Raw genomic sequence first — 20,175 nt, forward strand, 5'->3', positions numbered from 1 at the left:
CTCACCCAGCATCAGGAATGAGTCAGCACTGATCCAGTGCAGCCACAGGTGCTTATAAAGGAAGCTTGTACAACCTCCCCTGCCCTAAAAGCAGAGCTTAACTTATTTTTTTAATGAGTAAAAAAGTAAAGAGAACTCTGATGATAGACAGCTTCTTTTGGTGAAAGAGAAGAACAGATATCAAACCCTGAGGAGACTAAAGGCTGATGTCCAGATGAAGCCCCAAAAGGTGATATAACCTGGTACCCATCACACAGTGATCTTAAAAGAGAACTAAAAGAAAAATGGGGAAAGGAAATGAAAAATTTTCAAGAGGGTTTGGAATAGGCATATAACTCATTAAAAGATAGATTTGATAAAATGGAAAAAGAAAACAATTCCCAGAAAAACAAAATTTTTGAAACAGAAAATGAAAATAACTCCTTAAAAACAGCATTTGTGAAATGGAAAAAGAAAATAACTCCTTAAAAAATAGAATTTGTAAAATGGAAAAAAAATTCCATAGAACAAATAACAACTCATTTAAAAATTCAATTGGACAAATACAAAAAGAAGTTTAAAAAAAAGTAAATGAAAAATAATTCACTATAATTCAGAATTGAACAAATGGAAATGGAGGACTAATGAGACAACAAGAATCAGTCAACAAAACAAAAAAAAAAAAAGAAAGAAAAAAAAAACAAAACTAAAATACCTAATTGGGAAAACAAATGACTTGAAAATAGATGTAGGAGAGACAATCTAAGGATTATTGCACTCCCTGAAATATATGATGAACAAAAGAACTTAGACACTATTTTTCAGGAAGTCATCAAAGAAATATGCCTGGATGTCATAGAATCAGAAGACTAAATTACTGTTGAAAGAATTCATTGAGCACCTCTTGAAAGAGACCTCAAAATTAAAACCCCAAGGAATATCGTGGCTTAATTTCAGAACTATTGGACCAAGGAAAAACATATTACAAGCTGCCAGAAGGAAACAATTCAAATACTGAGGATTCACAATAAGGATTACTCAGGACCTAGCATCTTCCACTTTAAAGGATCAAGGGCCAGGAATCTGATATTCCAAAAGCCTAAGGAACTTGGAATGTAGCCAAGAGTAAAGTACTCTGCTAAATAGAGCATTTTCTTTCAGGGAAGAAGATGGACATTCAATGAAACTTGTGAATTCCATTTATTTTTGATGAAAAGACCAGAGCTAAACAAAAAATTTGATCTCCAAATATAGAACTCGAGAAAAGCATAAAATGGTAAAAAGAAAAAAAAAGCTCTTAAGAACTATTTCTATTATGGGTATACATAGAGAATACATGTATAATCTGATTTTACTGTTATAATATGAATAAGAAACTAGAGGAAAGAGGATTGTAACAGAAAAAAAAAAGGAAAAAGTGGAGGTAAAATGAGGGAAATTAAATCTTAGGAAGAGACAAAGAAAACCTATTTTAATTGAGGGAAAGAAGGAAGCATGACAAATATTGTGTGAATCTTACTCTCATCAGATTTGGCTCAAAAAAAAGAATATTAGATATATTTGGTTTCATAGAGAAACTTCTCTCATGTTAGGTTCTTACTAAGTGACATAGCAGATCTCCTCCCAGAGAGCAATCAGCAGTTTCTGGAGACAACAGCACATTACACTCTCACTTTATAGAAAAGTGGGAGGGGAAGGGCAAAAAGGGAAGGGTAGATTAAATAGAAGGGAAAACAGAAGTAGCAGGGGGAAGGTCTAAGAAAGGGGGAAAATCTCTATAGGGAGAGAACAATTTGAGGCAAGTAGTGCTTATAAGTAAAATACTGGTGATGAAGGAAAAGGAAAGAGAGTAATTTGGAGTTAATAAGATGGCAGGAAATATAGAATTAGTAGTTTTAACTGTAAATGTGAATGGGGTGAACTCTCCTATAAAATTTTTAAGTGGATAACAGACTGGATTAAAAGCCAGAATCCTACAATATGCTGTTTACAAGAAAAAATTTAAAGCAGAGTGATACATAAAGAGTAAAGGTAAAAGGTTGAATCAGAATCAATTATGCTTTAGGTTAAGTAAAAAAAAAAAAAATCAGGAATAGTTATCCTGATCTCAGATCAAGCAAAACCAATGAAGAAATATCAATATTAAACATATATGCACCAAGTGGTATAGCATCTAAATTCCTAAAAGAGAAGTTGAGAGTTGCAAGAAGAAATAGATAGCAAAACTGTAATAGTGGGAGATCTAGTATCAAAATAAATAAGAAAGAAATTAAAGCGGTAAATAGAGTACTAGAAGAGCTAGATATGATAGATCCTTGGAGAAGATAGAATGGAGACAGGCAGTTTATGGAACCTATACAAAAATTGACCATATATTAGGACATAAAGACTTCAAAATCAAATGCAGAAAGTCAGAAGTAGTAAATGTAATTTTTTCAGACAACGATGCAATACATTCAATAAAAGACCAGGGGGAAAATAGGCCAAAAAGTAATTGAAAACTAAATAATCGCATCTTAAAGAATGAATGGATGAAACAGCAAATCATAAACAAAATCAATAATTTCATCTAAGAGAATGACAATAATGAGACAACATACCAAAATTTATGAGATGCAACCAAAGTGGTAATAAAGAGAAATTTTATATCTGTAGATGCTTACTTGCATAAAATAGAGAAAGAGAAGCTCAATGAATTGGGCTTCCAATTAAAAAAGCAAAAAATCATCCCCAGGATAATACACCACAACCAAGTGGGATTTATACCAGGAATGCAGGGCTGGTTCAATATTAGGAAAACTATTAGCATAATTGACTATATCAATAACCAAATTAACAAAAACCATATGATTATATCAATAGATGCAGAAAAAGCATTTGATAAAATCCAATACCCATTCTTAGTAAAAACACTAGAGAGTATTGGAATAAATGGACTTTTCCTTAAAATAGTCAATAGCATCTATTTAAAACCATCAGTAAGCATCATATGTAATGGGGATAAACTGGAACCATTCCCAATAAGATCAAAAAACAAGGTTGCCCACTATCACCATTACTATTCAGTATTGTATTAGAAATCCTAGCTTTGTCAATAAGAGAAGAAAAAGAATTAAAGGAATTAGAATAGGTAATAAGGAAACAAAATGATCACTCTTTCAGATGATATTATGATATACTTAGAGAACCTAGAGAATCAACTAAAAAAACTACCAGAAATAATCCACAACTTTAGCAAAGTTGCAGAATACAAAATAAATCCACATAAATCATAAGCATTTTTATATATCACTAACAAAATCCAACAGCAAGAGATACAAAGAAAAATTGCATTTAAAATAAATGTATAAAATATTTAGGAATCTATCTGCCAAGGGAAAGTCAGGAACTATATGAGCAAAACTACAAAACACTTTCCACACAAATAAAGTCAGATCTAAGCAATTGGAAAAATATTAAGTGCTCTTGAATAGGTCGAGCAAATATAACAAAAATGAAAATACTCCCTAAACTAATTTAGTTATTTAGTGCTATATCAATTAAACTCCCAAGAAACTATTTTACCAAACTTGAAAAAATAACAACAAAATTTATCTGGAAGAACAAAAGGTCAAGAATTTCAAGGGAACTAATGAAAAAAAAAATCAAATGAAGATGGCCTAGCTATACCAGATCTAAAACTATATTATAAAGCAGTGGTCATCAAAACCACTTGGTATTAGCTAAGAAATAGACTAGTTGATCAGTGCAATAGGTTAGTTTTATAGGACAAAATAGTCAATAACTATATCAATGTAATGTTTAAAACAAACTGCTGCTTTAGGAGACTTACTGTCTATATATTCACACATGGAAAGATGTTTTCTGTTCTCATTTTGGTTTTCTGACAATGCTATCATGATATAGTAGTAAATCCTCAATGCTTACATTTTAATGCTCTGAAATAATAGTTTGTTTTGAGTGCTATTTGAATTTCATCTGTTAAACTTGATAAATTAAGGAATAAACTTGGAAACATAGGCCAAAGCAAAATGATTGGTGTTTTGAACTATCCTCCTGGGACTTTGAACTAAAAAAAAAAAACTATCTGTTTTGTAATGAGAAGAGCTTATTCTATAAATGTAGAGTTAAAGTTGTTAAGTTGAATAGGTTGAAAGTTATCTTACTGGTCATAAAGTAGTCCATCATTGGCCTATTGGCATAAATGTATTTATAATATCCTAGGCAAATAAAAGGCATTTAGTCTATTTTTTTAATAATACTGAGGGAAAAACTAGTATGGTAGAAAGTAGGCATATACCCACACCTAACACCATATAGCCTAGATAAGGTCAAAATGGGTTCATGATCTAGACATAAAGAATAATATTATAAACAAATTAGAAGAACATAGACTAGTTTACCTCTCAGATTTGTGGAAGAAAATGGAATCTGTGACCAAAGAAGAACTAGAGATCATTATTGATCACAAAATAGATAATTTTGATTATATTAAGTTAAAAAAGTTTTTGTACAAACAAAACTAATGCAGACAAGATTAGAAGGTAATAAATAAACTAGGAAAACATTTTTACATCCAAAGGAGGAATATTATTGTTCTATAAGAAATGATCAGCAGGAAAGGTAGCATAAATAATGAAGCCATATCAATACTAAACATATATGCACCAAGTGGTATAGCATCTAACTTTCTAAAGGAAAAGTTAAGAGAATTGCAAGAAGAAATAGACAGTAAAACTATAATAGTGGGAGATCTCAACCTTGCACTCTCAGATTTAGACAAATCAAACCACAAAACAAATAAGAAAGAAATTTAAAAAGTAAATAGAACATTAGAAAAACTAGGTATGATAGACCTTTGGAGAAAACTGAATGGCAATAGAAAGGAATATACTTTCTTCTCAGCAGTTCATGGATCCTATACAAAAATTGACCATATATTAGGACATAAAGATCTCAAAATTAAATGTAGGAAGGCAGAAATAATAAATGCCTTCTTCTCAGATCACAATGCAATAAAAGCTACATTCAATAAAAAGTTAGGGGTAAATAGACCAAAAAGTAATTGGAAACTGACTAATCTCATCTTAAAGAATGACTGGGTGAAAGAGCAAATTATAGAAACAATTAATAATTTCACCCAAGATAATGACAATGATGAGACATCATACCAAAATCTGTGGGATGCACAGTAATAAAGCAGTAATAAGGGGAAATTTTATATCTTTAGAGGCTTATTTGAAGAAAATAGAGAAAGAGAAGATTAACGAATTGGGCTTGCAACTTAAAAAGCTAGAAAAAGACCAAATTTAAAACCCCCAACCAAAAATTAAACTTGAAATACAAAAATTAAAAGGAGAAATAAATAATATTGAAAGTAAAAAAACTATAGAATTAATAAATAACACCAAGAGTTGGTTTTATGAAAAAGCCAATAAAATAGATAAACCTTTGGTAAATCTGATCAGAAAAAAGAAAGAGGAAAATCAAATTGTTAGTCTTACAAATGAAAAGGGGGATCTTTCCACCAATGAAGAGGAAATTAGAGAAATAATAAGGAGTTACTTTGCCCAACTTTATGCCAATAAATATAACTTAAGTGAAATGGATGACTTCCTCCAAAAATATAGGCTTCCTAGATTAACAGAGGTGGAGATAAATTGATTAAATAGTCCCATTTCAGAAAAAGAAATAGAACAAGCTATTAATCAACTCCCCAGGAAAAAATCCCCAGGACCAGATGGATTTACATGTGAATTCTACCAAACATTTAAAGAACAATTAGCCCCAATGCTATATAAACTATTTGAAAAAATAGGGGATGAAGGAGTCCTACCAAACTCCTTTTATGACACAGACATGGTACTGATACCTAAACCAGGTCGATCGAAAACTGAGAAAGAAAATTATAGACCAATTTCCTTAATGAATATTGATGCTAAAATCTTAAATAAGATATTAACAAAAAGACTTCAGAAACATCCCCAGGATAATACACTATGATCAAGTAGGATTTATACCAGGAATGCAGGGCTGGTTTAATATTAGGAAAACTATTAGTATAATTGACCATATTAATAATCAAATTAATAAAAACCATATGATCATCTCAATAGATGCAGAAAAAGCATTTGACAAAATCCAACATCCATTCCTACTAAAAACTCTTGAGAGTATAGGAATAAATGGACTATTCCTTAGAATAATCAGGAGCATATATTGAAGACCGTCGGTAAGCATAATATGCAATAGAAATAAACTGCAACCTTTCCCAGTAAGATCAGGAGTGAAACAAGGTTGCCCACTATCACCATTACTATTCAATATAGTACTAGAAACGCTAGCCTCGGCAATAAGAGCCGAGAAAGAGATTTAAGGAATTAGAATAGGAAATGAGGAAATCAAACTATCACTCTTTGCAGATGACATGATGGTATACTTAGAGAACCCCAAAGACTCTGCTAAAAAGCTATTAGAAATAATTCAGAATTTTAGCAAAGTGGCAGGATACAAAATAAATCCACATAAATCCTCAGCATTTTTATATATCACCAACAGCAACAGCAAGATTTACAAAGAGAAATTCCATTCCAAACAAATGTTGAGAGTATAAAGTATTTGGGAATCCATCTACCAAAGAATAGTCAGGAATTATATGAGAAAGATTACAAAACACTTGCCACAAAAATAAAGTCAGATTTAAATAATTGGAAAGACATTCAGTGCTCTTGGATAGGCCGAGCGAATATAATTAAGATGACAATACTCCCCAAACTAATCTATTTATTTAGTGCTATACCAATCAGACGCCCAAGAAACTATTTTAATGACCTAGAAAAAATAACAACAAAATTCATATGGAAGAATAAAAGGTCGAGAATTGCAAGGGAACTAATGAAAAAAAAGTCAGAGGAAGGTGGTCTAAATGTACCTGATCTAAAGCTATATTATATAGCAGCAGTCACCAAAACCATTTGGTATTGGCTAAGAAATAGACCAGTAAATCAGTGGAACAGATTAGATACAAAGGACAAAAAAGGGTACATCTATAGCAATCTAATCTTTGACAGACCCAAAGATACCAACATTAGGGACAAAAATTCATTATTTGGAAAAAACTGTTGGGAAAATTGGATATGGATCCACACTTAACACCATATACCAAGATAAGATCAAAATGGGTCCATGATTTAGGCATAAAAAATGAGATAATAAATAGATTAGAGAAACAGAAAATAGTCTACCTCTCAGACCTGTGGAGGAGGAAGGAATTTATGACCAGAGGAGAACTAGAGATCATTATTGATCACAAAATAGAAGATTTTGATTACATCAAACTAAAAAGTTTCTGTGCAAACAATACTAATGCAAACAATATTAGAAGGGAAGTAACAAATTGGGAAAATATTTTTAAAAGTAAAGGTTCTGACAAAGGTCTCATTTCCATAATATATAGAGAACTGACCCTAATTTATAAGAAATCAAACCATTCTCCAATTGATCAATGGTCAAAGGATATGAACAGACTATTCTCAGATGAAGAAATTGAAACTATTTCCACTCATATGAAAGAGTGTTCCAAATCACTACTGATCAGAGAAATGCAAATTAAGACAACTCTGAGATACCACTACACACCTGTCAGATTGGCTAAGATGACAGGAACAAATAATGATGAATGTTGCAGGGGATGTGGGAAAACTGGGACACTGATACATTGTTGGTGGAGTTGTGAAAGAATCTAGCCATTCTGGAGAGCAATTTGGAGCTATGCCCAAAAAGTTATCGGGCTGTGCATACCCTTTGACCCAGCATTGCTGCTATTGGGATTATATCCCAAGGAAATACTAAAGAGCAGAAAGGGACCTGTTTGTGGCAGCTCTTTTTGTTGTAGCTAGAAACTGGAAGATGAATTGATGTCCATCAATTGGAGAATGGTTGGGTAAATTATGGTATATGAAGGTTATGGAATATTATTGCTCTGTAAGAAATGACCAGCAGGAGGAATTCAGAGAGACTTGAAGAGACTTACATCAACTGATGCTGAGTGAAATGAACAGAACCAGAAGATCGCTGTACACTTCAATGCTGTATGAGGATGTATTCTGATGGAAGTGGATATCTTCAACATAAAGAAGATCCAACTCACTTCCAGTTGATCAATGATGGACAGAAATAACTACACCCAGAGAAGGAACACTTGGAATGTAAATTGTTAGCACTACTGTTTTATCTACCCAGGTTACTTATACCTTCGGAATCTAATACTTAATGTGCAACAAAAAAATGGTATTTATACACATATATTCTATCTAGGTTATATTGTAACACATGTAAAATGTATGGGATTACCTGTCATCGGGGGGAGGGAGTGGAGGGAGGGGGGATAATTTGGAAAAATGAATACAAGGGATAATATTATAAAAAAAAAAAAAAGAAATGATCAGCAGGATGAATACAAAGAGACTTGGAGAGACTTGCATGAACTGATGTTAAGTGAAATGAGCAGAACCAGGAGATCATTATACACAGAAACAAGACTTTAGGACGATCAATTCTTATGGATGTGGCTCGCTTCAACAATGAGAGGATTCAAAACAGTTCCACTTGTTCAATGATGAAGAGAGTCAGCTACACTCAGAGAGAGGACTTAGGAAACAGAGTATGGAATACAACATAGCATTATCACTGTTTCTATTGTTTGCTTACATTTTGTTTTCTTTCTCAGTTTTTCTTTTCCTTCCTTCTTGATCTGATTTTTCTTGTGCAGCAAGCTAACTGTATAAACATGCATATATATATATATATATGTATATATATATATATATATATATATATATATATATATATATATATATACATATATATATATATATATTGGAATTAACATGTATTTCAACATTTTTAACATGTATTGATTGGACTACCTGCAAGCTAGGGGAGGGGGTGGGAAGAGTGAGGGGAAAATTTGGAACAAAAGGTTTTGCAAGGAGTCAATGTTGGAAAAATTACCTATGCATATGCTTTGTAAATACAAAAATAAATTAAAAAAAGAAATATACTATCTATATTTTTGTTTAGTCATGGTTTTCAGAGAGTTCAGTGATTCTTAAATGTTCTTTCTTCCTGATATTTAAGTCACTTTTAAAAAACAAGATACTTTACATATTCTACTTTTTTTGCCTTTCTCTAAAATTTCTCATTGCATAATTGAATTTAGATAGTTACATTGAACTTTTTAATATTTCTACTATATAGACATTAATGTATTAAAGTCTTCATTAGAGTAGTGGGAAAATTTTATTTGTGGAGCAAATGAAGGAAGAGATGTTGTGAAGACAGAAATGATAGGATATGACAAAGATTCAGTATGTGAGAGTGAAAATTTGAGGATGAAACCTGAATTAGAATAGTACTTTGACAGTAATAGAGAAGTTAAAAGAGGGAAGAGTTTGGAATGATAATGAGTTCTGTTTTGAATGTATTGAGTTTGAGATGTCTATAGAATATCCAGAAGACAATCTATAGATAATTGGTTATGTGAAACTGTAGGTCAGCATAGAAATTAGGATTGGATAAATAGAACTGAGGATTGTCTGCATGGATATGATCATTGAACCTCTGGATGCTGATGAGATCCCTAAGTAAGATAATATAAAGTAGGGGTTTTTAACTTGGAGTTTAAAGTCTCTTAAGTATTTCTACATATATTTCACAAAGAACTGTGAATTTGGGCAGGAAAAATAGGTAGATGATAAGATGGATATTACAGTATAATTGATTTCCATTATAATTCTTCATATTTCATGAATTAAAAAATTATGAATTTAAGAAGATACCAAAAAAAAAAAAAAAAAAGAAGAAGAAGAAGAATCCTTGATATAAAGAGAAAAGAGAATGGGGCTTCCTTAAGCCCTTAAGTTGTTCCCATAGTTGACCTAGAGGAGGATAAAGAGAATGAGAAAGAGCAATTAGAAAGGTCAGTGGAAAACTATAAGAGAGCCTTGTTAGAGGATGAGTAGAGAGATATAATACAAAACAAGATAATGAAATAGTTTGTAGTATGAGCTAGCTTCCTGGAGGGCTTCAGGGTCAGCCAGAGTCAGGATGAATTAAAGTCCTTGGTCTTTAGGGGAAGAAGTAAAGGAGGTAGACAAGCAGAATCCTTGATTCTGGAGTCCATAGTCACCAACTTCTTTCCTCCTTGTCCTGCCACCAATTGACTCTGCCTCTCTCACTTCACCCTCTAATCTTTGCCTCTGATTATCTTAACACCAAACATTCAGCAAGCACTAAAGGTGAGAAGAGCCATTTACCCAAATATATGCTAATAGAGTCATTGTCTCACATCAAATAGGTAATTAGCTTTAAGTGTTAGATTATTTGATTTAAGCATACCTTTTTGGAGTTTCAACCCTTTACAATAGTTGAAGAGAAAATATAAATATTTGGCTTTATTTAGTATTCCTTATATTGACCTTAGCCTAGCCATAGTTGTTTTTCTCAAAGTGAATACAATTTAACATTTTAAGACCTTAAGGCTATAAATTCAGTGACTTATGTGAAAGCAGCAGTTTATTGGTAATTGTGAATGAGAGATTAAAAGGTTCTGTCTTTGAGTTTGTGATGAATGACATATTTATGTACTTCTTATTCTGAAGAATTTTATAAAGTATTTTCCCAAGACAGAACTTGTATCTTTTTTTTTTTTTAGCATGAGTTTCAAAGACCATGCCAACTATGTAGAAAGTCATAAGGAAGCCTCACCCTTTCTTAGAGGATATAGTCTTTAAACACAAAATATTATTGTCAGAATTAAATTTAAAATGAATTCTTATGGAAACTATAAGGGGAACTGGAATAACCTGAATGCAGTTGTTGAAATTGAAGTCCTGCAAGGATAAAGTAATCTTCTATCTTTATATTCATAAATTATGAATCATTTTAAGTTATGTTTAATTTAGAAATTACCTCTTTTTAAAAAGAATATTATAGAACCCCTGTTCATGTAGCTATTTGATTAATGAAAACTGTGAAAGTTTCAGTTGTTGATTCTGTAGTGTTACATTGTTGAGGAAGTTCAGTTTACTATGGCAGTATTTTAGGTTTACCTCACAAAACTAAATTTGTTTTTGTGGTAATTCATAGAGTATTTAGAACACAGCTACAAAAGGATTTTAGTTTAATTTAATAACAGACATGAGATAATTTATTTAAAATAGTCCATAGAAATAGAAACTACTTACATTAGCTGAAAGAAAAATAAATGCCAAACTAGTAAACATAATGGAAATTTGTGGAAAATACAGAACATTTGAAAAAAAGCCCACCCTTTTGTTTACATCTGTGTCTTGTTACCTTTTGTGATTTTTCGTTTCTTCTTAAATGGTTAACTTATTCAAATGTCTTTTAAAAATCTTGTTCCATATTTTTTATTGATATAAGTAAAGTTTAGAGTTTAAATTTTTAAGTCTCTGTTCAGAGAAAGGACTCTTTATCATTTATTAATTACCATGTAAACAAATATTTAGTGGAGAAATAATTTACTGCTTTTATGCAGAGGCCACTTGGAGACATTTGCTACTAAAACAACTATTCTATATTCTATTTAGATTTATTCACCAGGAAGTAAATAATAGTATTTACTATTATAATTCAGTGAGATAATACTGTTGAGCATGTATTTTCAGAGTTTAGAATAAAACATGTTTATATTATGGACATTTAAACAACCAGTCATTGATGGAAGCAAGAGTTAATGAACTTCATAGTTAGAAGGGATCTTAATTATCTATACCATATTTAAGAATTGAAGAAACTGAGAGTCAGAGAATGAAACAATTTATATAACTTCACAAAACTAGGCTAGTTGTAAAGCTACCCTAGTACCTAGATCTTCAGCTTCCACTTCATCGTTCTGCCCACTATTTTCTGCTGTCTCTTCATTTATCTAACACTAACTCACTGTCACCTTCTTCTTTCATATATTTCTTATCAATAATGGTAATACCTGACATTTATGGAGATTTAAAATTTTCATAGCCCTTTACTTACAAGGTAATAATCATGTGCCTAGCCATTCTTGTCAGAAGGGAATAAATGACTCACTTTTTAAACTCAAGCCATTAGTGCAATGACAGAAGTCATTAACTAAATGAACTTGATAGTTAATATGCCATTCTTAAATGAAAAGCTGAACAGTATATGCCTTTTCACCCTTTATAGTAGGACTTAAAATGATTATATGAAAGGTTCTACATGACTGGAGCTTTCTAATATATAGATAGTTATGTTTGATTACTCATATTTTTCACTTTACTTTCTACTTTCTGTTGTTTCTCTCTTGCCTGCTTCTCTAGTAATTATTATTTCACAACATTTTGAGTTAGAAGGAATTTCAGAAGCCATTATATCTGAAGTTCATACATAGCCAATAAATCATCATCCAATCCAAAACTTCCAGTGAGGAGGAGAATTTATCATCTCCTAAGCTAACTTATTCTACTTTGAGATAGGTCTCATTATAAAAAAGGTTCTACTAATATTAAGACTATATGTCCCTTTTACCTGCATCCTTTTCTCTTAGTTCTGTTCTTGGAGGCCAAACAAAACAAAACTTATCTCTCTTTCAACTGATAGACATTCAAATATTTTATTTTAAAATTACTAACATAACCTTCCTGTGCCTTCTCTTCTCCATGCTAAACTTCCACAGCTATTTCAGCCAACCCTTACAGGACATGAACTTGATGCCTTCACTGTGCTCATTGCCCACTTCTGGATATGTTCAAGCTTATCAAGGTCTTTGCTAAGATATGATGCCAAGGACTGAAAACAGCAATTCTGGATGTGATGTGATCACTCCACTGGCACTATGATCTCTATATTCCTAGAAGTTATGCTTTTCAAAGCTCTATACAATTCCTTATTGCACCATCAAGTCACTGAGCTTGTAGTCCATAAGAATCTGGATTTTCTTTTTCTTGAATTGTCACCTAATCAACACTTCCCTACCTTGTTCCAGTTATGAAACTTTATATTCAGTCCTATTGTATTTTTTTCAGTTCACCTCCCTGCTTTAGCCTATCAAGAGTTATTTGACTCTTCACTCTGTTGTCTAGTATGTTCGCAGTCTTTCCCAGTTTTATAAAGTCTGTAGATCTGATGAACAGGCCATTTAGGTAATTACTTACATCACTGATAAAAATGCTAAGCAGTTCTAAATTTAACAAATCCATGGACACTGAAAGATTCCTTCTAAGATGACATTAAACTATCAATATTCTTTCTTTCTTACTGGCTATTCTACCAATTCTGAATATTCCAGTCTCCTATTTATCTAGTTATCAAAGATAGATAATCTACAATAATGTCTTCTGGCCAATACTCCCATCTTTTTCACAAGAATAGCACAAAAATTTCATCAAATGCTTTGTGAGGACCTACGTAATTTATGCCTTTAGCATTCTTCTTATGTAAAAATTTAGTAATCTTGTCAAAATGAAAATAAGGTTAGTCTGGTTTAACCTATTCTTAGTGAAGTCATGCTGATTCTTTGTGGTAGCCATTTTCTTTTTAATATGTTCCCTGAAGTATATCTTTAATACGATGTTCTAGAATTTTACCTGGAAGTGAAATCATTCTTACTGACCTAAAATTTTCAGACTCTGTTCCTTGCCTTTTGAAAATTGGGATATTTATCCTTTGATGATGATTTTTTTGAGGATTACAACCAATGATGTAACAGTTACAAATGATAGTTATTTCAGCTTCTTGGCAGCCAAATTATTTGAATTTATCAAGGGAAAGTAGATGCTATCTTATTATTATTTCATTAGTCATCTTGGATATCATTTTCCATAAGAAAATTAATAGAAGCAGAATTACAATTTAAGCATATCACTTTTCGGTTCTTATCACTTCCACTTCATCAAGGGATTCCTCCTTGCTGGAAAAAAGTAAGATTTAGAACAGAATTTTTCCCTTTATGAAAAATGAAATTACCATTAGATTAAGGCAAGAAGCAATTCAGTGTTTTGCATTTCACACACACACACACACACACACACACACACACACACACAGAGTGAGTACAAACACTCCTTATCTATGTTTGAGTAACAGAAATCCCCTCATCATTATATTATGCCTTGATTTTAAGATTTTAGTATGATTTTCAGATTTGACTTTTTCCTCTTTCTATCCAGTGGTCTACATAAAAAGTTGGGGAGAGGAAAGGAAAGAAGGTGAAACTCAAATATTCAACTTCACCAAAAGGTTTTGTAGTTGGAAATAATTAAACTTTAAATATGAAATAGAAATGTAAATAATCAAATATTCAAATGTGTTTGTGATCTCATCATTTTAAAAATTCTTTCCCTCAGTGATGCAGATTAGCAAATAGAAGGCTGCTCATTCATTTCACTGTGTCCTATCATAAATTCTCCTCAGGGATTCTTCTCAACATGTTGGAATCCTTCCTCTTTTTCTCTTGATATCTAGAAAGTACTAGTGGAGCACACATATCCTTATCTATCTGTCATTCCTCAGCTTTACCACGCAACCAGCCCTTACAAATAAAAGACAACTTGCTACTGTGGAAGCTAAAAAAAAAAAATTGAATAAGATATTGGTCCCTTCTTTTCAGAGCTCACAGTCTAGTTAGATGAAATTGATAAAATTTCTTGAAGTTTACTATCCTACAAAAAATACCTTGAAAAGTTAATGGTATTATGTTTCAATAAATACTTGTGGTTAATAATGATATTGTAATAATAATAATAAAGGACATCATTTTAAAAAGTCTTCAAACCAAATATTCATCATCACCAAGCTATGTGGGATGAAAAACTTTCAAAATAGAGATACCTAGAAGAGGATATCAGAATCACATGGGGATAACAGGAGAAACACCCTAACCCTGCTACTCTGTTTACTAATACAGGTGTCCTAGAGATGCTTTCAGTGACCCCAGAATACAAGCTTATGTCCTATTGCTTTTATCCAATTTCCAAAAAAGAGCTATTTATCTAGTTTTGCAATTGTCTGTAAAACATTAAATATGAAAAATAATAGAACTTGTCCTAGGACCATTTTACTTAAAACCTATTTTAAAAGTTGAGAATGAGTTAATAATGATAGTAAGACTTATGGCTTAGTGCTAGGTATTCTTCTATATCTTGTAGTTTAAAAATATTAAGGTTATTTAATTTTTACCATATATTTATAGATTCATGATTTATTTTTGGGGGGGAGACTCATTTCTGTTTTTACTTTGTTATTTATTTGAATTGACTCCCCCCTGCCATTTCTTCATTTTGCTAACATAATCATTTCAAATAGCTGTCTATCTGGACTCTATTTTTAATGGTAACATGCAACCTACTTCAAATGATTGCCATTTGGTATTTTCTGTAGTAAGAATAATTCTGTATTACTTTTACGACTTTGTGAGCTCCACTGTAGAAAGTATAGTTGAGCACTGCCTCATGTCATTTTTATTTGAAATGTAATTTTTTTAAAGAGTCTGAACTGATTTGCCAACTGATGATATAAAACAGTAGTGGGATTGTACCACATGAAATGATGGTACATTAGTCTTCATTATCTTCTATATTTTAGCCATTTTCCTTATTTTCTCTTATTTATTTATTTTTCTCTTAATATATCTCCTCCTTATTTGATGATCTTTTTGTCTTATTTTTTTCTTGTGATTGGGGTAAAAATGTTAAGAAATTGTTGTTTTAATGTATTATTAAAATTATTTTAATTGTATCCAATCAAAATGAGACTTTCTTATTTGATAATGCATTTTTGGGGGAGAATGGTATCAGTATATCAATGAGTTTAATAGAGTACTACATATAAAGTTTGTTGCATTCTAATGCATCCTAGTGAATATATTTGAAGCATCTAATTAATAACATAAATAAAGTTTTTATCTGTAATAGTTATTGTACTAGGGGCTGAAGATGCAAAGCCAAAAAAAATTCAAGGAGCTTACTTCATTTTGGGAATTCAGTATGTATATGCAGAATAAATACAACTATTAAAAGGTAGTTTATTGATAAAGTCAGGAAAGACTTCATGTAGAAGGAGATCTTGAAGCAGAGATGAAGAGACCCAGAAAAGAGAGAGATGGAATGTGAGTGAGTAACTTGACTCTACTCTAGCGTTAGGGAAGGGAAATAAAGAATCATGAAGTTGGATAAGTATAGCATAGGGTGGAGCCAGGGGAATTTGTATTTTATTCTAGAAGCATTTGGAAATCACTGAAGGTAATTCAAAAGGTGAATGGCATGGTAACCAGGAGGAGTTGGTCATTCTTTATGAAAGGAAAATTTTTAGCTCATCAGGACTAGCTGTATAAGAAGCATATGAAGTAGTTTGCATTAAATATTAGCTAACATATAAAGTATACAGAAGAAAGTATCTTAAGACAGTATTAGTTAGATGATAACTAGTTAATAAATTAATTCTAATAGCATTGATTATTGAAACATCAGAAATGCATCAAAGATAATAGAATGCTAAGACAGTTGGAAAGATGTAGCATTGTAGTCAGGTCTAGTGGGAAGCAAGGAATTGGTGCTGAGTAAAAAAGACAATCTCATCCTGTTCAGAAGGATCAACTGAACATCAATCAACATTACTTCAATAATGTTAAGCAAGAAATGTAAGTTCAAGTTCTAAATCATTACCACTACTTTCTGTGCTTTTCAATTGCTCTCATCTCTTCTATGGATATACCATCTGAAAACAAAGAGCATATCATGTTGGAAAAAAGGTCTTCAAATATTTATAGGAGAGTAAACCTGGTAACGGGAGAGTGTATTGATTGTTCCATATTTTGACAACTTGATTACTTTAAATCTAATTTGTTTTCTGTAGCATTTTAGGTTCTTTTGCGTCTGTTACATGCTTTTATTGTTTATTACAGGGTTTAGCTAAAGAAATATTACATAATATTCAAGAGATGAGGTCGCGAATAAGACATATTAAAAAAATAGCACATAATAAGACATTTACCAAAACTTCAACCCAAAAAGTCCAATCTTTGGCAGCTTCTATCCTAAATATTTCACCAACTGATGTGGAAGAAATGTTAGACTCAGAGGATGAAGAGGTGAGACTATTTAAATGGCTTTTGTAACAATCATTTTCTTATTAATGAATTTTTCAATTAAATTACATTTTAATTAAGATGTTATTTGATGAGTCTTAGTAATTTCAGCTGTAAGAAAAAATAAAGATTGATACTTTAGCCATTGAAGAAATGCATCAATATAAGATGCATGCTCAAAGCAATCTAAAGAAACTTAACTCTGTAATTAGATTATTTTGAAACAATCTTAAAATTGAAACAAATCAGTTCTTCATGCCTCTTCTTTCCACTTCTCTTTTTTAATTAATTGTATTCTGCATCATATAAACTTATATTTAATCCATCAGTGGATGTAGGTAGTTTGATACCACTGATTTATAAGGCATTCCTCTTTTATCTACAACTGTTAAGGGCTGGTAGATTTCTTATGGATACTAATTGATTCCAAAGTTATTGCCACTGAAAATTTAAGATGGTATTTAAAACTTAACATTTTATTTTTAGAAATTCATGTCCTTCCTGGTTAAATCCATATAATAGACAAAAAAAATGATAAGCTATACCCATACCTACACACACACACACACACACACACACACACACATACACACACATATTTATATATATACACATATATACCTACTTCTAAATAAGCAAAAAGAGCATTTATTAAGTGTTTACTAAACATGAGCACTCTGCTAAGTTGCAAGGACATAAATGCAAAATCAAAGACAGGTCCTGCCTCGATTAGCTTACATTTTAGTTAAGATTGGCATGGAAAGGAGGCCAAATTTACAACATAAATAGTGCAGAGGTGACCAGGAAAGACACTTTGGTGTGCAAAGTTACTGGGTGAATTAATGGGGCCATAAGAGTACATTGACACACTCCTTCCAGAAACAGGAATAGAGGACTGCTCATTAGCAATTGCTCTTTAGCTATTTGGTTGATCAAAGGGCCTTCCTGAAATAAGGAAAGAAAATTCTAGGGATAAAGGCATTAGAGGCTAAAGGAATCAAGTTGGCCATGCTTACTATAGGAGATGATACTTGTACTTTGAAAGAATCTAGGGATTCTGAAAAGTGAAGTGAGGAAAGAGTGAATTACAGGCAAGGGAGTCAGTCTTTATTCAAAGACGCAGACAGGCACAAAGGAATGACATGTAGAGGGGAATGTAAGCGGGCCAGTTTGACTAGACCACCAAGTACATGAAGGAGAATAGGGCTTAATATTAGTGAACTAAGAAAAGTCAACTGGAGCTAGATTATAGGGAAGTTAAATGTCAAATAAAGGAGTTTGGATTTGGTTGTAAAGGCAAAAGGGAACTAATGCAACCTGTCAAGCAGAGAACTACCATGATCCTACCTATGCTTTAGGAATGAATAGCTTTTGGTACCTAAGAAAGGAAGAAGGCAGCAAGGGAGCACAGAACTTAGAACACCAAGTCTGGGCTCAAATGGGTCCTCTGCTACTTTCTAGCCTGTTTGTCTCGTTGTCTTCAGATGTACTGTGGGGATAATAGCATCTACTTCACAAGGTTGTGTGAGGCAATGTGAAATAATATTTGTCAAGTATTAGGGCATAGTGTCTGTCACATAGACACATAGCATCAGCCATAAAGTCAGGAGGACCTGAGTTCAAATCTGGCCTCAGACACTTAGCACTTCCTAGCTATGTGACCCTGGGCAAGTCACTTAACCCCAATTGCCTCAAAAAAAGAAGAAAATGTTAGCTATGATAATAATATATGTGTGAATATACATATATATATATATATATATATATATATGTGTGTGTGTCGTGTGTGTGTGTGTAATTATTAACAGACTAATTAGGTAATTATTGTGATGGCCAGGAAATAAGTGATGACATCTTGATGGTGCCACAGTATAAAGCAGGGAAAGGGTACAAGATAGTTTGTTGAAGTGCTATTGCTAAATCTGGCACCTTGTTTTGTGTGAGGGATATCAGAGAATGTTGAGTATAGGACGAGGCCAATCTGTGAACCAGACTAAGTGAAAGGATGCTGCTATATGAAACAGAAGTCAGGAAATTTGAGAAAAGGGTGATGACTTTAAAATGACAGCCATTTTCTTTTTAACTTGAATAATCACCCTCTAGTTTATCTATTGATACATTCAAATTTTTATGTTATAGTTTGTGTTTTGTTTTAACACTTTAGTATACTTACTAGTTAATTGTGACTTTTGATTTCATTTTTTTTATCTGTCAAATAAAATTTAACTAGATGGAAGGTTTGTCAGGGTCTTTTGAGTTCTAAAATTCTGTGATTCTTAATGATCTTTGTATATACCAACAGCAGAATCATTTTTTAATTTAGTTTTAGTCATTTTCATGTGATACAGTAGAAATAGCATTGCATTGGATTCAGGAAATTTGGGTTCATATTCCTCCTATGATGCTACTCTGTATGATCTCAGACAAGTCATTCAACCTCCCCTTGCTTCAGTGTCTTTCTCTGATAAACTAAGACTGTAAGAGCCTCTGCGGTCCCTTACATCTCTAACCCTGGTATCTACATCCTGGGACCTACTCCTGCCATTGATCCCAACCATTGTCAGGCATCTTACTTAGAATACTATAGACAAATTTTAGTTTTTGTATATTGGAAGTATATTTATTTTAAGATTTATTGCTAATAAAGATACCTATCAAACACAACCCATAATAAAATCCTGCATAAGAGAAAAAAAATCAGGAATCTCAGAATCTGAATTGGGAGGGTTCCTAACTTAAACTTAAACAACAGCCCTTTCTAAAAGCTACCCAACCAGTGGTGATTATGCCTACTTCAAAATCTTCAGTGATAGTGAATCCTCTGCCTCCCAAGTTAGCTTCTTCTGCTTTTGCACAATTCTAATTGTGAGGGAGTTTTTCATCATCACAAGCCAAAATTTTCCTTTCTACTCTCTATTCCAATTCTTCCTCATTTGAAGATTGTGAGTGAACCAGGTGCCCCTAGGAAGGTTTGTTACGTTTTATAGCTTGATGGCAATACTAATTCAGTTGAAATTGTTTCTATATTTCATTTTTAAATTCAATTTGTACAACCATATATATATAAATTACAT

The 20,175-nt window shown here is 32.2% G+C and overlaps 1 protein-coding gene across 10 annotated transcripts in view; it reads left to right on the plus strand.

Annotated features, from left to right (window-relative positions):
- The window catches only part of CNTLN (centlein), a 427,436-nt gene that overhangs the window by 367,658 nt on the left and 39,603 nt on the right, over positions 1-20,175 (plus strand). For 8 of the 10 annotated variants that reach the window (XM_074282960.1, XM_074282961.1, XM_074282954.1 and 5 more), the window contains one exon: positions 16,919-17,104. The exons of the other annotated variants lie outside the window; for them this stretch is intronic. In XM_074282960.1, coding sequence (XP_074139061.1) covers positions 16,919-17,104 — 186 coding nt within the window. The remainder of the gene's footprint in view (positions 1-16,918; positions 17,105-20,175) is intronic. 10 annotated transcript variants of the gene reach the window in all.

Source organism: Sminthopsis crassicaudata, chromosome 1 (genome assembly GCF_048593235.1).
Source record: "Sminthopsis crassicaudata isolate SCR6 chromosome 1, ASM4859323v1, whole genome shotgun sequence".
In the NCBI taxonomy this organism is placed as follows: Eukaryota; Metazoa; Chordata; class Mammalia; order Dasyuromorphia; family Dasyuridae; genus Sminthopsis; species Sminthopsis crassicaudata.